Genomic DNA, 20,243 nt, shown 5'->3' on the forward strand with positions numbered 1-20,243 from the left:
TTTTTTAAGAATTTATTTGAAAATTATGGTGGAAAATAAGTATTTGGTCACCTACACACAAGCAAGATGTCTGGCTCTCACAGACCTGTAACTTCTTTTTTAAGAGTCTCCTCTGTGCTCCCCTCGTTACCTGTATTAATGACACCTGTTTGATCTTGTTATCAGCATAAAATACACCTGTCCACAACCTCAAACAGTCACACTCCAAACTCCACTATGGCCAAGACCAAAGAGCTGTCGAAGGACACCAGAAACAAAATTGTAGACCAACACCAGGCTGGGAAGACTGAACCTGCAATACGCAAGCATCTTGGTGTGAAGAAATCAACTGCTTAAGCCAGTACATGTCCTGGCCCATCTGAAGTTTGCTAGAGATGGTCAGATGAAACAAAAGTGGAACCATTTTGGCAAAAATTCAACTCTTCATTTTTGGAGTAGAAAGAATGCTGAGTTGCATCCAAAGAACACTATACCTACTGTGAAGCATGGGGGGAGAAACATCATGCTTTGGGGCTGTTTTTCTGCTAAGGGACCAAGACGACTGATCCATGTAAAGGAAAGAATGAATGGGGCCATGTATCGTGAGATTCTGAGTGAAAACATCCTTCCATCAGCAAGGGCATTGAAGATGGAGTGGCTTCGTAAGAAGAATTTCAAGGTCCTGAAGTGGCCTAGCCAGTCTCCAGATCTCAACCCCATGGAAAATCTTTGGAGGGAGTTGAAAGTCCATGTTTCCCAGGGACAGCCCCAAAACATCACAGCTCTAGAGGAGATCTGCATGGAGGAATGTGCCAAAATACCAGCAACAGTGTGTGAAAACCTTGTGAAGGCTTACAGAAAACGTTTGACTTCCGTCATTGCCAACAAAGGGTATACATCAAAGAATTATGATTAACTTTTAAATATAAAACTGATAAAACCTTTGGCGCTATGGATCAAAAACGTTGTGCCCCACAGCAGCTATATGTGCCAACCTAATGCATCCCTGTTTGACCATTAAAATAATATAAAAAGACAAAAGAAGGCTTGATTGGCGGCAGTGCTATTGGGGACTTGCTAGATATTAGGCTCATGGGTTATAATACCCAGAGTGCTCACTTAGATAAAAATCCATAAGCCTAATATCTAGCAAGTCCCCATTAACGCTGCCGCCAATCAAGCCTTCTTTTGAGATTAACTTTTGTTATTGACCAAATACTTATTTTTCACCATAATTTGCAAATAAATTCTTAAAAAATCAGGCAATGTGATTTCCTGTATTCATTCCCCCATTACGTCTCTCATAGTTGAGGTATACCTATGATGAAAATTACTGGCCTCTCTGATCGTTTTAAGTGGGAAAACTTGCACAATTGGTGTCTGACTACATACTTTTTTGCCCCACTCTAAATGTTGCAAAACATCAAAAGCTTCCAAAATCCCCAAACCACTGACTGACCAATTACAAAAGAATATTAACATGTTTACAAAACTAGTAAATTATAACAGAAGCAATATGCAGGCTAAAAATTTAGGCTTTTATTTTATTAACTTAAACTTTCTTTCTAATTCTTACATACGTTAAAAGGTTTTTCCTGTGTGCCTTTGGAGCAGTGGAGATTTCAGGGAATTTATTTATTTATTTTTTTAGGACTACAATTTGTTTAACTAATACCTTTTAATAATTTTAGTTTCACATTTGATTTTAACATTTATGGCAAATATATGAAGATACAAAGCAGCAATAATGGCATTTTTAGAAAGCATCTGTGAAATACCTGAGCATTTGAAGTACTGTCTGCTTGTCTGGTGGACCGAGGTGAATAATGACAGTGATGATGAGCCCGTGCAGGAGGTCTAGAGAAAGAAAACAAAGAAAATGATATAGCAGCGACAAAGACCAGGTAATGTGAAAACACATCGGTTTACTATATTAAAGATTATATATTATAATTTTTTTCCAAAAACAGTGCCAAACCTGTTAGCATTACTGGGAATTTTGGACTGCATTTTGATGCTTATTGGATGCTGCTGGGGTGGAAAATGTTGCTACAATGTGATATTTGTTTCTGCTGGGGAGGCATTTTGTGCTGCATTTGTTCAGTGATGTTGGAGATACATGTTGTGCTACACTGTGGCATTGGTTTAACGCAGCTGGAAAGGTATGTTAAACTTCACTAGGGTATTTGGTGCTGCTGGAGAGGTATTTTGCGCTGCACTATGTTACTGTATGGCAGTATCTGGTTGGTGCTACTCTTAAAGGGGTACTCCACTGAAAACATCTTATCCCCTATCCAGCGGCGGGACCCCCGCGATCTCTACTGCGGCAACCCTGTTATTTGGTGCATCAAGTGAACTCTGCTCCATGCCCAATAAGTGGTGAACACAGCCGCCACACCCCCTTCATTCATGTTTATCGGAGGAGGCGTGATGGCTACACACTAGCCGGCAAACCCCACAGACATAAATGGAGGGGATGTGGTATGACGTCATGAACGTGGAAACTCCAAGGCCCAGAGATCGCAGGGGTTCATCTACACTGACTGCATTTATGAAATGTCTGCATCTGCTGCTGAGGGTATAAATAGTTTCCATCAAATATTACTGTTCAGTTCCTTGAAAATGGTTCATAAAAACAGTACTTTGGGGAAAAATGGACATAATGTCACACCAAACTCCAAAAATGGGCTGGACCAAATTATTGGCACCCTTTCAAAATTGTGGAAAAATAAGATTGTTTCAAGCATGTGATGAACCTTTAAAATCACCTGGGGCAAGTAACAGGTGTGGGCAATATAAAAATCACACTTGAAAGCAGATAAAAAGGAGAGAAGTTCACTTAGTCTTTGCATTGTGTGTCTGTGTGTGCCACACTAAGCATGGACAACAGAAAGAGGAGAAGAGAACTGTCTGATGACTTGAGAAACAAAATTGTTGAAAAATATCAACAATCTCAAGGTTACAAGTCCATCTCCAGAGATCTAGATTTGCCTTTGTCCACAGTGCGCAACATTATCAAGAAGTTTGCAACCCATGGCACTGTAGCTAATCTCCCTGGGTGTGGATGGAAGAGAAAAATTGATGAAAGGTGTCCGGATGGGGAATAAGTGGCCCCAAACAAGTTCCAAAGATAATTAAGCTGTCCCGCAGGCTCAGGGAGCATCAGTGTCAGTGTGAACTAACCATTAACATTTAAATGAAATGAAACGCTATGGCAGGAAACCCAGGAGGACCCCATTGCTGACACAGAGACATAAAAAAGCAAGATTACATTTTGCCAAAATGAACTTGAGTAAGCCAAAATCCTTCTGGGAAAAGTCTTGTGGACAGATGAGACATAGATAGAGCTTTTTCGTAAAGTACATCATTCTACTATTTACCGAAAATGGCCTACAAAGAAAAGAACACAGTACCTACAGTGAAATATGGTGGAGGTTCAATGATGTTTTGGGGTTGTTTTGCTGCCTCTGGCACTGAGTGTCTTGAATGTGTACAAGGCATCATGAATTTGAGGATTACCAATGGATTTTGGGTCACACTGTACAGCCCAGTGTCAGAAAGCTGGGTTTACGTCCGAGATCTTGGGTCTTCCAGCAGGACAATGACCCCAAACACATGTCAAAAAGCCCCCAGAAATGGATGGCAACAAAGCACTGGAGAGTTCAGAAGTGGTAGCAATGAGTCCAGATCTAAATCCCATTGAACACCTGTGGAGGGATCTTAAAATTGCTGTTGGGAAAAGACGCCTTCCAATAAGAGAGACCTGGAGCAGTTTGCAAAGAAAGAGTGGTCCAACATTCCGGCTGAGAGGTGTAAGAAGCTTATTGATGGTTATAGGAAGCGACTGATTTCAGTTATTTTTTCCAAAGGGTGTGCAACCAAATATTAAGTTAACGGTAGGGCTGGGCGGTATACCGGTTCATACTGAATACCGACATTTTTGTGCTGCACGATATGAATTTTAACCCATGCCGCAATATCGTTTGGGCCCCTCCCCCTCGGGAATGAATGAATTATCAGCCCAGCGCTGCACTGTCCCCATCGGTGAACTAATCATATGTGACCTGAGAGCGCTGTTCTGTACCTTACCCCCCCCCAATTAATTATCAGCCCAGCGCTGCTACTCACATATGTCACCCGCAAGCGCTGCCCCTCCTGGTCCTCCTGTTTGTTGCGGTATTCCAGTGGTCTTCAACCTCCAGATGTTGTAAAACTACAACTCCCAACATGCCCGGACAGGCGTTGGCTGTATTGTATCCCTATGCCTGGGCTGCAAAAGGTAAATAAAATAAACTTTAACTCACCTTCCCCGTCGGTCCGGACTTGCTTCCCAGGGAATGGAACGTCGGACAGCCTACAGCCTATCACCGGCCGCAGCGATGTTCCGCCTCGGCCGGTGATAGGTTGAGCCCACTGTCATGTAAGAAGCCGGCTTCTTACATGACAGTGGGCTCAGCCTATCACCGACCGAGATGGAAAATCGATGCGGCCGGTGATAGGCTGACTACTGTCCGACGTTCCCGTCCCCAGTGTAAGGCCGACGTCGGAACATGCGTTAGTTTTATTTTGTTTACCTTTTGCAGCCCGGGCATAGGGATACCGCACAGTATAGTGTTAGTGCCGGTGGCCGCAACAAATAGAAGGACAAGGGGGGCAGCGTTTGCGCGTGACGTGAGTAGTACCCTGATGGGGACAGTGCAGCGCTTGGCTAATAATTAATTTTGAGGGAGGGGGGGAATACAGTTATATACCGTGGAACCGCCATAAGTTACAAAAATACCGGGATACACATATTTGGCCATACCGCCCAGACCTAGTTAAGGGTGCCAATAATTTTGTCCAGCCCATTTTGGGAGTTTGGTGTGACATTATGTCCAATTTGCTTTTTTTCCCTTCCTTTTATGGTTTAGTTCCAATACACACAAAGGGAATAAACATGTGAATAGCAAAACATGTGTTACTGCAATCCTTTTCTGTGAGAATTCCTTTTTTACCTGAAGGGGTTCAGGGGTGCCAACATTTACGGCTATGACTGTATATTCCTTAAAATAACAAAATTACATTATTGCTTATGTAAAATTATAGTATAATGGCTGTTCCCTTCATCTACTCATACCTCTTCCCTTCATCCATCTCCTTCCCTCCTTAATTGAACTTGATAGGCATAAGTCAACTTAAAGGGGTTATCCAGGAATCAAAAAACAGAGATAATTTCTTTCAAAGACCACTCCCTGTCTTCAAGTTGGGTGTGGTTCTGCAGCTCAGTTCCATTGAAGTGAATGGAGCAGAGTTGCAATTTGATTCCTGGACAACCCCATTAAATTTGTAATAGACATGACATTAATAGTCTGAGCACCAGAAGTAACCAATACAGAAATGTCACTGAGGTGGTGTATCCTCATAATGGGCCAGAATTATTAAATTAGTTGCTCCAATTATGTGACAGCAATTTACTGTAATGTCCTTATGTTCAAAGACTACAATGAATGTTATAATCCTCTGACCAGAGATCTTTGGGGTTTTATTACAAACCAAGATGATATGCAAGAACCTTTATAATGTGCAGCAATGTGTATGATCATAACGTTGTGGGTAGTTTTATGCAATTTGTTTTAATAGAGGTATGCAACACATCAAGCCTGATGAAACGGTAGTACCGCAAAATGCGTTGCATTATGGGTAATAAATGTGCAATTCTCCTATCCCGCTCCCAGCGCTCTTTGTGATCCAGCCCTTTCTCCGGAGTTCGTTTGTTGTATGCTGCACATGAGGCTGTGAGTGGCTGCAGGGTCCCGGTTGCGGCTTACACGCTATAAAAAATATTTTTATGACTGGAAGGATTCTTCTGCTATGCTTTTTAAAGGTACAATACCAATTTCTCAGATGCAATAGAGCTTTTTCAAGCTACTGTTAATTACATTTTTTATTTAAAAAAATTAACAATAATGAAGAAAGCATGGAAGCACTCACCGCATCAGTCGACTACAGGTATTAGAAACGATATCCGGGGGGGGGGGGGGGGGGGGAACGAGTAAGGACAGTGCAGAACACGCCAAGCGATCTGCTCCATCCTTCCCTGTGGATCCAGTTTCTAATACCTGTAGACATCCGATGCAGTGAGTGCTTCCCTGCTTACTTCATTATTGTTAATTTTAAAATGGACTACCTGACCTAATAAGGTTTAGCACCCTTTGAAAGTCACTTATATAATATGTATTGAGCTGTCCCTTGGGCACAGATTGGACCTCTTCAGGATAATTTTCTTTATGGTATTGGATTTTTATTTAAAAAAAATACTGATTCCCCAGACCCAATTATTTGTTAAAGTTGTTTGAAACCTACTGGATCGTGTTAGTTTATCAAGGGTAACTGAAATATTGTCCTGCATATTCTTCTATAAGGCTTCCTCAAGATGTTGGCTAAGGTAGCATCTAGTTTGTCAGGCTGGTGTCCTACTTTGAGAGTAGCTGTCATTTGGAAAAAAAATTGACATGTCCTAGCGACATGTCAAAAGTTTTAATCGGCGGGGGTCTGAGTGTTTAGACCCCTACCAATCAGGGGAACAAGTCTGTGCTCCTCTCCATGCTCTGTGTCATGTGATCGACTTACATTGCAAGTGTGTCTCGATCATGTAACACAGAGTCGGGAGAGAACGCGATGAGTGTGGCTCGTTCTCCTGATCGGTAGGGGTCTGAACACTCAGACCCCCGCCAATCCAAACTTTTGACATGTCGCTAGGACATGTGAAAAGTTTTCCTAAATGACAGTTAAGGCCACCATAACGTGCCATCACTCTCTTTCATAGACATCTTTGTTGCGAGTAATATGCAATTCGGAATGATGAGTCATTTTGAAAATCAACGAGATTACATATAATTAAAACAGCTTCATTATTAATTTTAGCTTTACAGATGGGGATGTAGAATATTGTTCTACCACCTTCTAGACAATAGAATTCTTGATGATAATTACCCCCCTATATATCTTCTAAATTGTCAAACCTATGCTTGAAGGCTTTTGAGATTATATCACATCATCTGTTTAGGAGTTACTCTACAGGGAACATTGGAGTTCTCAACTAGGGATGAGCAAAAATCATATTTGTCATAAATTTCCACAAATATAATGATCAGTTCATCTGACGAAGGGGCTCCAAAACCCTGAAACGTGTCAATAATTGGCTTGTGGTGACCTGGTACAGAACATCCTACTCTGCCTGCCCTGTCAGGTAGATGTTGTCTCAGGTGTCTGTTTCAGCACACAGCTCCAGGGAAATTGTTATTAATATTGTGTTTATTGTCCCATGTTTTATGTCATTGTTTGTTGTTCACCTTTTATAAAGTATACTGTGTGTTTAAGGGAAAGGTTGCAGAGGTGTCATGTGATCACTGTGGCCAATTAGGGTCTCCCTTGGTCTGTCTAGACAGGGAGGAGTCAGTCTAGTCCTGGTCTTAGAGAAGTAGAGTCAGTAGCAGTGCAGTGTAGTGTGGAGTTGGAGGTCAGTGTAGTGTTCAAGTCAGAGGAGAAGTCAAGTGTCGTGCAACTACACTTAATTGCAAGCATCCTGTCATCCAGGTCAAGTCAGTCAAAGTCCCATTGTGGGGAGAAGTGCTTAAGAGCTGAAAGGCCCCATAGCACAATTCAAGAATAGCGAGAGTGAAGTTCCTCTAGCTACTCCAGTCCATAAGTCCAAGTTCACTCCTGGCGGTAAGTAATTCTGTGGATGCATCGTGAAGTACTCCAAGTCTGTGTAATGTGTCTCCAAAGTCTGCATAAAGTCAAGCCATAACAGCTGCACTATAATTTCAAGTCCCAGAGTATTGCACTACTAAAGTTTGCTATTTTATTGCATAGACTTTAACATCTGCCTGTAAGAACTTTCAGTAAAAGTGGTTTCTGTAACCTTGAATCTGTGGTTTTTATTGCCCCAGCGCTTGGGCCAGAAAGTTTCTTATCCTTGGAGTGTGGAGGTTAACACTACCCTAGCGTCACAAATCTTTGTCTATCCTTCACACCACCCCTGCAGAACATTTTACAGGCCAACACTCTTTAATTACCAAAGAATCACGTATGGCTGTATGGTTTGATAGCACTGTATACCCAGGTCAAAACCAGGGCTTAGCCTCTTCTCTCCAAGGGCCCCTTAGCAGTCACATGGTATAAAAAGCTGGTAGCTGCAGAATAAGTACTTTCTAGTGAAGACAAAATGGTTGTAAAAATATATCAACCTGTTAGTACTCCGAAAGAAGATTGAATATGTGATGGCTGAGGCTTGCTTAGCACACATGCTTCCATGTGATAGTGTGAACAATGCCAGAAGATGAAGGGACATGTACGATAGTATATCGCTATGTAATCTTTATGGCGGTAAATCAAACCGATAACCCTTTTACATACTGTACATTTCTGTATCATATACACTCAATTGTTTATTTCAGGAAGGTAAATTGAGAATTCTTTGATCTATGAATGACAAAATTGCCAAGGCCTTGTCTGAATAGCGGTATTTATTGTGTATTTATTCTCCATACGGCTGCAGGCATGTAGTGATAAGTAAAGTGTGCCTATAGAAATGTCTCTTAAACTAGGAGGCAATTACAGGAAATGGATTGTCAGAAAAATACCTATTGTTTCAATCAACTTTTTATGTTTGTTTTGTTTATTTTTATTTGTATTTATTTATTTTTGTTTCTTTTCTGTATTAAAAGATAACATAGTTTTTAATGCAGTTTTTTTTTTTTCCCTCGGCCATGTAGTCTTCACGATAGATCATCACATCACATATACAGTCATGGCGGTAAATGTTGGCACCCCTGAAAGTTTTCTAGAAAATGAGGTATTTCTTACAGAGAAGGATTGTAGTAACACACATTTTGCTATACACATGTTTATTCTATTTGTGTGTATTGGAACTAAATCAAAAAAAGGGAGGAAAAAAAGCAAATTGGACATAATGTCACACCAAACTCCAAAAATAGGCTGGACAAAATTATTGGCACCATTAACTTAATATTTGGTTGCACACCCTTTGGAAAAAAATAACTGAAATCAGTTGCTTTCTATAACCATCAATAAGCTTCTTACACCTCTCAGCCGGAATGTTGGACCGCTCTTCCTTTGCAAACTGCTCCAGGTCTCTCTTATTGGAAGGCGCCTTTTCCCAACAGCAATTGTAAGATCTCTCCACAGGTGTTCAATGGGATTTAGATCTGGACTTATTGCTGCCACTTCAGAACTCTACCGCACTTTGTTGCCATCTATTTCTGGGTGCTTTTTTACACATGTTTGGGGTCATTGTCCTGCTGGAAGACCCAAGATCTCAGACGCAAATTGGGCTTTCTGACACTGGGCTGTACAGTGTGACCCAAAATCCATTAGTAATCCTCAGATTTCATGATGTCTTGCACACATTCAAGGCACCCAGTGCCAGAGGCAGCAAAACAACCCAAAACATCATTGAACCTCCACCATATTTCACTGTAGGTACTGTGTTCTTGTCTTTGTAGGCCTCATTCCATTTTCAGTAAACAGTAGAATGATGTGCTTTACCAAAAAGCTCTATCTTGGTCTCATCTGTGAACAAGACGTTTTCCCAGAAGGATTTTGGCTTACTCAAGTTCATTTTGGCAAAATGTAGTCTTACTTTTTATGTCTCTGTGTCAGCAGTGGGGTCCTCCTGGGTCTCCTGCCATAGCGTTTTAGTTCATTTAAATGTCGATGGATAATTTGCACTGACACTGATGCTCCCTGAGCTTGCAGGACAGCTTCAATATCTTTGGAACTTGTTTGGGGCTGCTTATCCACCACCCGGATTATCCTGCATTGACACCTTTCATCAATTTTGCCCAGGGAGATTAGCTACAGTGCCATGGGTTGCAAACTTCTTGATAATGTTGTGCACTGTGGACAAGTTCTCTTCTCCTCTTTCTGTTGTCCATGCTTAGTGTGGAACATACAAACACACAATGCAAAGACTAAGTGAACTTCTCTCCTTTTTATCTGCTTTCAGGTGTGATTTTTATATTGCCCACACCTGTTACTTGCCCCAGGTGAGTTTAAAGGAGCATCACATACTAGAAACAATCTTATTTTCCACAATTTTTAAAGGGTGCCAATAATTTTGTCCAGCCCATTTTTGGAGTTTGGTGACATTATGTCCAATTTGCTTTTTTTACTGCCTTATTTGGTTTAGTTCCAATACACACAAAGGGAATAAACATGTGTATAGCAAAACATGTGTTACTGCAATCCGATTCTGTGAGAAATACTTCATTTTCTAGAAAAATTTCAGAGGTTTCAACATTTACGGCCATGACTGTATCACATGTACTGATTAGAGCAGTGTTTCCCAACCAGTGTGCCCCCAGCTGTTGCAAAACTTCAACTTTCAGCATGCCCGGACAGCCAAAGGCTGTCCGGGCATGCTGGGAGGTGTAGTTTTGCAAAAGCAGGAGGCATCTTGGATGGGAAACATTTGGATTAGACAGTATCTGGCTATGTACAGTAGTCACAAGTCCTACTGACAAAGGGAATGGTAATTTTTAGTTTTCAATTTAGTCTTAAATTTCCAGGAGGAATAACAGGGGAGCCGTACAATACAGTTCTATCATGTTCTAGAATTTTAATTCTATAGATAATCCAGATATTACTTAAATCGATACTGTAATTTCTAAAAAAAGAAATACAATACTGGATACGTTGAGGTATCCCCCAATCTTTATATAGCTACAGTCATGGCTGTAAATGTTGGCACCCCTGAAATTTTTCTAGAAAATGAACTATTTCTCACATTTTTTTTTATATATTTTTTTTATATAAATTTTTATATCAACTGGCTCTAGATTTGTAAATTACTTCTTTAAAAAAAATCTTCTTCCTTCCAGAACTTATCAGCTGCTGTATACTACAGAGGAAGTTGAGTTGTTCTTTTCTGTCTGACCACAGTGCTCTCTGCCGACACCTCTGGCCATGTCAGGAACTGTCCAGAGCAGGAACAAATCCCCATAGCAAACCTCTCCTGCTCCGGAGAGTTCCTGGTATGGACAGGGGTGTCAGCAGAGAGCACTGTGTTCCGACAGAAAAGAACTACACAACTTCTTCTGGATCATACAGCAGCTGATAAGTACTGGAAGGATTAAGATTTTTTTAAACAGTTGGTTTAAAAAAAATTTAAAAAAATAGTTTTCCACCTGAGTACCCCTTGAAGAGAGAGAACTCCAAGAGGAAATAGCCATTTTACAAAAAGCTAGCCACAGGATTATGGCTGACTCAGAACATAGCCATGTAGCCCCAAGACAAGTGCAGATCCTTCCTAAGCATGTTCATTACTGTCTGGAAGGTAAGTACTAAAATCACCTTATGGTGGATAACCCCTTTAATTCTCTTTGGTGGGTTCACAAAAAACCAATCTTATGCTACAACATAGACAACTAATTCCTGAAGATGTCCAGAAGATGTCCAGTGTGGACTGTCCATAGTGCGCGCCATAATATTTATCATATTTTGTTTATCTTTAGTTTAAAACAGAATAAACAGAATGAATGACAGATAAGGAGACAACATTCTAATGGCGGAAATCATTTTGCTCTTTCTTACTCCTTTCATCCTCACATTTTGCTTAGAAAAATGGCTAAAGATGACATCAGAGGTTAAAGGATAAAGAAAGGAAACGTTGTGCTGATTTTCTATAGATTTTCTTTGGCAGGGCTCAATACCAGGGCTGGACAAGCATGTCCCTGCTCCTACAATGTCCTGTCCTGTAGAACGCAGGCTCGGATGATGCTCAATAACAAGGGTCTTGTGTGTGCAGAGCCTATCGATTATCATATCAGCACCGGGGCTGCAGTCATGTCTCTGACATTTACATTTCAGCTAAGATCCAAGCGGCATCAAGAACATTCACTTCAATGCACAAAGGGAATTCTCCTAAATAACGTTAATCATGTGACACGGCGGCCTGACCTAGATGCATATCAAATGCATCCTCAGACTGTCACTGGGATTCATCCTTCTCTATGACATGTTTATATCACTGTATGTATACAGGAGGAGACCTACATCACACAGAATATATCTACAAACACTCTATCTATCTCCTATCTATCTATCTATCTATCTATCTATCTACCTATCTCATATCTATCTCCTATCTATCTCCTATCTATCTCTCTATCTATCTATCTCATATCTATCTATCTCCTATCTATCTATCTATCTCATATCTATCTATCTATCTCATATCTATCTATCTATCTTTCTCATATCTCTCTATCTAATATCTATCTATCTCTCATATATATCTATCTATCTCATATCTATCTATCTCACATCTATCTATCTAATATCTATCTATCTCATATATATCTATCTATCTCATATCAACAGTATTTGTCTATTTAGTATCTATCTATCTATCTAGCTCATATCTATCTATCTATCTCATATCTATCTATATATCTATCTATCTCTCATATCTATCTATCTATCTATCTATCTATCTATCTATCTATCTTATATCTATCTATCTCATATCTATCTATCTATTTCATATCTATCTATCTATCCATTTAATATGTATCTCTCATATCTAGCTCATATATATCTATCTATCTCATATCTATCTCATATATATCCCTCATATCTATCTATCTATCTATCTATCTATCTATCTATCTCATATCTACAGTATCTATCTATTTAATATCTATCTATCTATCTATCTATCTATCTATCTCATATCTATCTATATATGTCATATCTATCTATCTATCTATCTAGTGCTGCACATGGTACCTCACCTGTTTTCCAGCCTATCCAATGTTATATAATCTTGTTTCCCTGTATTCGTATACATTTGCTCCGATTCTGGTCATTGTCACTTGGCTGTATATAATTGCCGGTGGCGCGAGCACACAATGTATGATAGCTGAAAATCATCTTTTAATGGCTCTTGCATAGAACATAACAGCTAAGTACAGTATTCAAATGAGGTCATGGGGATTAGCTTCAAGGAACTCACCACTAAGAAATAATGGGCTATGCATGTTGAAAGCTTCTACTGAGTTTTTATTTGCAATTTTCCACATTGTCACCCCATGTCCTTATAACAAAGTAAGTGGAATATAATAAGTGCAGCTAAACACTGTGCATTATTTAGTCTAGACGCCATCATCATTGGATCAGCTTTGTAGCCTGCTTTATATAGAGGTATAAGGCTATCTATATAAAGTGTCTTTTGGGGTGGAGTGTGGTATGGGGCTAATGGGGAGCCATGTAGTATTTGTACCCACAACTTCATTCATAAAGAACAGTGGTCTCCATACTGAGGTCTTCCTACTGATAAAATAAATCACCAAAAATTCTTAAAAACATATTTTTGTCATTTTGTAATTATTTACAAAGTTTAAAGGGAAAGGCCTGAGAATGACAAGGGTCCCCTGAAGGCTTGCCTATGTGACCCCCCTGTAAGGGTATACATGAAATTTGCCTGTCACCTCTGGGCCTACTTGCCTATCCGCCCTAAACATTGAATCGACAACTACGGTGACGGTCCCTTCCTAAGTTAGTGATGGATGTCACTGTCAACAAAATAAAATACAAAAATGGACTCAGGTTGGGAAAACATCAGGAACCACATAAACGAACAGAAATAATACTAAACAAACATACACAATATGTCAAAGTCCACTAGCCGAGTCAGTACCAGGAAATGTCAAAGAAGTCGCAAAAACAGGAGAGCGGTCAGAATGCCAAGCCAAGAAGTCAAAAATACCAGATGATAAGGAATACAGATACAAACGCTAGCTACTAGAGAAACTCCTCAGCAGGTGAAGTCTAAAAGCACATTGCAGGTTTAAATAGGCAGAACACAGGAGAACTAACAAGGTCAGCTGACCAGCCCAGAGCTAGGCATAGCCAAAGCAAGCAGATGAATCAAAGACTCTCAGAACAGATTAACCCTATGGGTTTTGACAGTAAACCCCCCCCCCCCCCCATTTAAGAGGGGCCACTGGACCCTTAAAACCTGAGAATATAGAGGTACAGGTTTTGACACAGATGGACCATCAACATCCTCATCCGTATCCTCGTCTTCTATGTCACACCACTCATTAGTGTCCTCACAATTATCCTCCAAATCTTCACTACTTTTTTCTGACACCAAATCCATATGAGCCCACTCAACACATTTATTGCCCATGCCATCGCAACATAATGATTCAACCAGAGGCTGCTGCAAAACGGGCTTATTAGCACCCTAGATGGCAAATCAGAGCAGACTGTAGAAACATTAATGCCACCCAAAGGAATGCTGCCAGGCTTAGAAACCTGTGAGGCGAGACAAGCATGTGCGTCCAAGAGGCCTCCACGAATACCACTTTGATGCGGATGTTTGAGACAAGACCTGATGAAGTGTGTGTCTTCTCCACAATAAAAAACACAATTCGCTTGATGGAATCTCCCGCGCTGCTCCGGGGTACGGATGGACCCTATCTGCACGGGTTCATCCTCAGGCACAGGTTGATGAAGAGAGACAGGAGAGGAGTCAAGCAATGTCATTGCTTGGTATAGGGTGGCAGGTGAGGGATAAGTCACTAACATGTCCTTTGAAGGGGTATTCCAGGAAAAAAAACATAATTTTATATATCAACTGGCTTCAGAAAGTTAAACAGATTTGTAAATTATTTCTATTAAAATATCGTAATCCTTCCAGTAGTTATCAGCTGCTGAAGTTGAGTTGTTCTTTTCTTTCTGACAACAGTGCTCTCTGATGACACCTCTGCTTGTCTCAGGAAGTGTCAGAAGCATTAGAGGTTTGCTATGGGGATTTGCTCCTTCTCTGGACAGGTGTCAGCAGAGAGCACTGTTGTCAGACAGAAAACAACAACTCAGCTTCATCAGTTGATAACTACTGGAAGGATTAAGATTTTTTAATAGAAGTAATTTACAAATCTGTTTAACTTTCTGGAGCCAGTTGATATATATAAAAAAGCTTTTTCCTGGAATAACCCTTTAAGGTCCCAGATAACCCCAATATGAACTGACAAACCAAAGCTGGTGTGTTCCACTTGCAGGCCACACACCACTTTCTGAATTCAGCACAGTATTCCTCCACTGGTCTGCGTCCCTTTTTAAGTAAGTGCAGCTGAGACTCAGCATACGCAGCTCTTTCCGATTCTGAACACAAAAGTCCCAGACCAGCAAATAGTGAGTCCACGGAGGACAACTCAGGGGCATCTAGATCAAGGGAAAATATCCATTCCTGGGGACCCCTTTGCAGAAGGGACATAACAATTCCCACTCTCTGGGCCTTAGTGCCAGAAGAGTAAGGTCTGAGATGAAAGTATAGCTTGCAACCTTCGCAAAAGTTTTGAATGTTTTCCGGTTACCCAAAAAACGATCCGGAAGACTAACTTGAGGCCCCATGGGAGCTGAGACAGAAACTGATGACACCTGGGTACCGGCAGACTCTAGCTCCTGGATTCTGGCTAGCAAACCCTGAATTAAAGAGGTACTCCGGTGAAAACCTTTTTTCTTTTAAATCAACTGGTGCCAGAAAGTTAAACATATTTGTAAATTACTTCTATAAAAAAATCTTAATCCTTCCAGTACTTATTAGCTGCTGAATGCTACAGAGGAAATTCCTTTCTTTTTGGAACACTGATGACATCACGAGCACAGTGCTCTCTGCTGACATCTCTGTACATTTTAGCAACTGTGCATAGCAGACGTATGCTAAGGGCAGCATGGTGGCTTAGTGGTTAGCACTGCTGCCTTGCAGTGCTGGGGCCTTGGGTTCAAATCCCACTAAGGACAACAATAAATAAAGACTTATTATTATAATAATGTCAGCAGAGAGCACTGTGCTCATGATGTCATCAGAGAGCATTCCAAAAAGAAAAGAATTTCCTCTGTAGTATTCAGCAGCTAATAAGTACAGGAAGGATTAAGATTTTTTTAATAGAAGTAATTTACAAATCTGTTTAACTTTCCAGAGCCAGTTGATTTAAAAGAAAAAAGGTTTTCACCGGAGTACCCCTTTAACTGCTCCTGATCTTGACACCTCTGAGTCAAGGTCTGGACTAATCCTTACTGAGACTGAGAAGACTCAAATTGTTGAAGTTTTTCAGCTAAATCCTGGACAAGCCTGGACAAGATATAAACATCACACTTTGGGCAAATTGCTGATGAGGGATTATGGGAGACTATTGAAAAGATTTAAATAAGTCCCCTTGTAAAACCAAAAAATATTTACTCATCATATGTTCAAAAAATGAATAAACAAGTTTTTAAAAACATAAATAATCCACCACATTAACAATTAAAATCAACACAATTTCAATAAAAAAAGAAAAAAACAATAATAATAATAATAATAATTACAACTATATATATATATTTGCATGAATAAATAAACACAATATGAATGAACAAAAATCATAAATATCATAAATGCCAGTATTTTCTCACCACGCATCCCAAAAAACACAGATTAAAACCCTAAAATAACACCAATAGAGACTTTAGTTCACTATGCAACATACTAAAAAAAAAATAAAAAAAAAAAAAAAAAAAAAAAAAAAAACAAGCTCCAGTATAGAGCTCCATACACAGAGATGTGAAAAAGTTAAAGGGGTCAGAAGAACATGGCGACTTTTTATTTTTAATTATTTTTATTCTACATAACAATAACAAAAGGTATATCAATTGTGTATGGCTAGGATTCTACTTGTCTTTTTTCACAGCCTTTTTTTTTCACAGAAAAAATGCTTGTGCAATTTCCTGCGTCTGACCATTTTTCTGGCGTTAAAAAAAAGGATGCAGTAGGGAAAATAATTTATTTAAGAACATTTTTTTTTTATAATTAACTTTTAATTCATTTTTAATAAAGTGTGTGGGTGTGTTTCACTTTTTTTCTCTCTCTTTATTTTTTACATTGTTTAGGTAGTACTTCTACTCCCAGCATGGAACAGACTGTTCCATGATGGGAGTAGTAGCTCCCGTACTAATAGATATATTGCCATGGGTGTCAGTCATGACACCCAATGTATTCGTCCATAATATAGCAGAGATGCGGAGCTGCTCTATACAGCGCTCACATCTCTGCTCTATACTCCGGCCAGTGATGTGAATAGAACATCACTCATTCATATTTTCCGCCCCCAGAGTGGGGATTGGCTGGATGGTTGCAGCCAATCACAGCTCTGAGGGAAATATGAATGAGTGATGTTCTATTCATATCACTGGCCGGAGTATAGAGCAGAGATGTGGAGAGCAGGAGAAAGCAGCTCCGCATCTCTGCAATAGAAAGGATGATCGCAGCGGGTGTCAGGAGTGATACCCGCTGTGATCTTTCCTTAACTGCAGATACTACTACTCCCAACATGGAGCACACTCTGCTCCATGTTGGGAGTAGTAGTACCTGCAGTTAAGGAAAGATCACAGTGGATGTCACTCCTCACACCCGTTGTGATCCTCCTGTAAAATGTATAGATGCAGCGGCCGCTCTTCTATGGTCCCCTGCACTGAAGTATATATACACCTATTCATATTTCCCACAGAGAGTTGTGATTGGCTGGAACCATCTGGCAAATCACAGCTCTGCGGGAAATATGAATAGGTGTGGCCGGCCGCATCTATACATTATACAGATGGATTGCAACGGACCCGGGGCGATCTGTCATTTAGTACAGTTACTACTTCTCCTATCATGGAACAGTGTGTTCCATGCTGGGAGTAGTAGTACTACCTAAAGAAATGAAAAAAGTGAGAAAAAAAATAAAAATAGATTCCTGTTTAAAAATAAAAAAATGTATCTTTTGCTATAAAAAAAAAGATACATTTCGTTAAATACAATTTTTGACATCACTACTGTATCTTTTTATTTATTTTTATGGTACCCTTCGAAATTTTATTAAAAAAGGTATCTTCATCACATTTTTGGATCACTAAAGTCCAAAAAAGAATAAAAATCGCCTGCAAAAATGTCAAAGTTAAACCCCACATGGTGTTTTTCTTGGCATTTTTTTACTCCCATGGACTTCTATGGGAGAAAGACGCCACAATTTCAGGAGATAAAACGCCATAGGCTCAATATGCTACGATTTTGCAAAGCCGCCAAGGAGCTGAAAAACAGCAAAAAATTAATAAAAAGACACCAAAAGCATTAAAAACAAACGCCAAACTGAAAAACGCCAAGTGGAAAAAGAATTTTGCGATTTCTCATTGATTTACAGCTAACATCTGGCCACAGTGTTTTTTGGGCAGAATTGGCACTTTTTCTTGGCATTTTTCCTGTTTTTTTCCACTGCAATTTTTGAGCTAAAGCCAGAAGTGTACTCAAAATGAATAGGGCATATACTCCTCCCTTATGGATCCACTTCTGACTTTGGCTCAAAAACTGCAGTGGCTGTTTTCCAAAAAGTGGAAACTTAGCCTGAAAGTTACTGAATTGTGAGGGAGGTGTTTTTTAAATTTCATGGCATAATTTTATATGTATATATATATATATATATATATATATATATATATATATATATATATTATTATTTTTTTTTTTCTTTGTTACATTACATTTTATAGTAAAATAAAGGGTGTCATTAAAATGTAATTGATTCTGCAGCATACAATCCCCATACAGCTCTATCAATGGAGAAATAAAAAAGTTATGGCTCTTTCAAAACAAATAGAAAACAAAATTAAGTCATTAAAACGGTATTCCGGAGTATAGCACTACACAAGAAGTATAACACTATAGAGAATCCTAAAAAATAAACAATTACCTTTTTTGGTCACAATAGGGGAGATTTATCAAAACCTGTCCAGAGGAAAAGTTGCTGAGCTGCCCATAGCAACCAATCAGATGACGTCTTTTTTGAAAAGGCCTCAGGAAAATGAAAGAAGCAATCTGATTGGTTGCTATGGGCAACTCAGCAACTTTTCCTCAGGACAGGTTTTGACAAATCTCCCCCACTGTTTTTCTCCTTATGGGGGAGAGTTATCAAAACCTGCGCAGAGGACAAGTTGACAAGTTTCCTCTAGCAACCAATCAGATCGCTTCTTTCATTCTTAACAAGGCTTTAGAGAAATTAACCCCTTAAGCGTTTTTCCGTTTTTATATTTTCATTTTTTCCTCATCACCTTCTAAAAATCATAACGCTTTAAATTTTGCACCTAAAAATCCATATGATGGCTTATTTTTTGCGCCACCAATTCTACTTTGCAGTGACATTAGTCATCTTACCAAAAAATCTTCGGCGAAATGGAAAAAAAAATTATTTGTGCGACAAAATTGAAGGAAAAATTTCATTTTGTACATTTTGGGGGCTTCCATTTCTACGCAGTGCATCTTTCGGTAAAAATGACACCTTGTCTTTATTCTGTAGGTCCATATGGTTAAAATGATACCCTACTTATATAGGTTTGATTTTATATTACTTCTGAAAAAAATCATAACTACATGCAGGAAAATTTATACTTTAAAAATTCTCATCTTCTGACCACTATAACTTTTTTATTTTTGCGAACGGGCCGGTTTGAGGGCTCATTTCTTGCGCCATGATCTGAAGTTGTTATCGGTACCATTTTTGTATTGATCAGACTTTTTGATCGCTTTTTATTCCTTTTTTCATGATATAAAAAGTGACCAAAAATATGCTATTTTGGACTCTGGAATTTCTTTGCACGTATGCCATTGACCGTGCGGTTTAATTAATGATATATTTTTTTAGTTCGGACATTTACGCAGGCGGCGATACCACATATGTTTATTTTTATTTACACAGGGGTTTTTTTATGGGAAAAGGGGTGTGATTCAAACTTTTATTAGGGAAGGGGTTAAATTACCTTTATTAACTTTTTTTTTTGCAGTAATATAGCCCCCATAGGGACCTATAACACTGCACACACTGATCTCTTACCCTGATCCTTGCAGAGCCATAGCTTTGCATGGATAAGCGTTCTAGGGGCTAGATTGCTCAAGCCTGCAGCTCAGGCTTGGAGCAATCAAACGCCGATCGGACGCGATGGAGCAAGGTAAGGGGGCCTCTGCTCGCATCCTAGCTGATCAGGACATCATGATTTTATCCCGATAGTCCCGATTAACCCGACTGAGCTGCCGGGAAGCTTTAACTTTCGTTTTGGACGTGCCAATCAACTTTGATTGCCGCGTCTGAAGGGTTAATAGTGCGCGGCACAACGATCTGTGCCGCTAGCTATAAGCCCAGGGTCCCGGCTATCATTAGCAGCTGGTATGATGCAGGGTCACG

The 20,243-nt window shown here is 39.7% G+C and overlaps 1 protein-coding gene across 11 annotated transcripts in view; it reads right to left on the bottom strand.

The window, feature by feature from the left end:
- The window catches only part of MYT1L (myelin transcription factor 1 like), a 580,462-nt gene that overhangs the window by 271,814 nt on the left and 288,405 nt on the right, over window positions 1-20,243 (bottom strand). For all 11 annotated transcript variants that reach the window (XM_056564080.1, XM_056564081.1, XM_056564082.1 and 8 more), the window contains one exon: window positions 1,758-1,836. Coding sequence is in view for 1 of the 11 variants with exons in the window: in XM_056564088.1 (XP_056420063.1) it covers window positions 1,758-1,765 (8 nt within the window). In the remaining 10 variants the exon portion in view is untranslated. The remainder of the gene's footprint in view (window positions 1-1,757; window positions 1,837-20,243) is intronic.

Source organism: Hyla sarda, chromosome 3 (genome assembly GCF_029499605.1).
Source record: "Hyla sarda isolate aHylSar1 chromosome 3, aHylSar1.hap1, whole genome shotgun sequence".
Lineage (NCBI taxonomy): Eukaryota > Metazoa > Chordata > Amphibia > Anura > Hylidae > Hyla > Hyla sarda.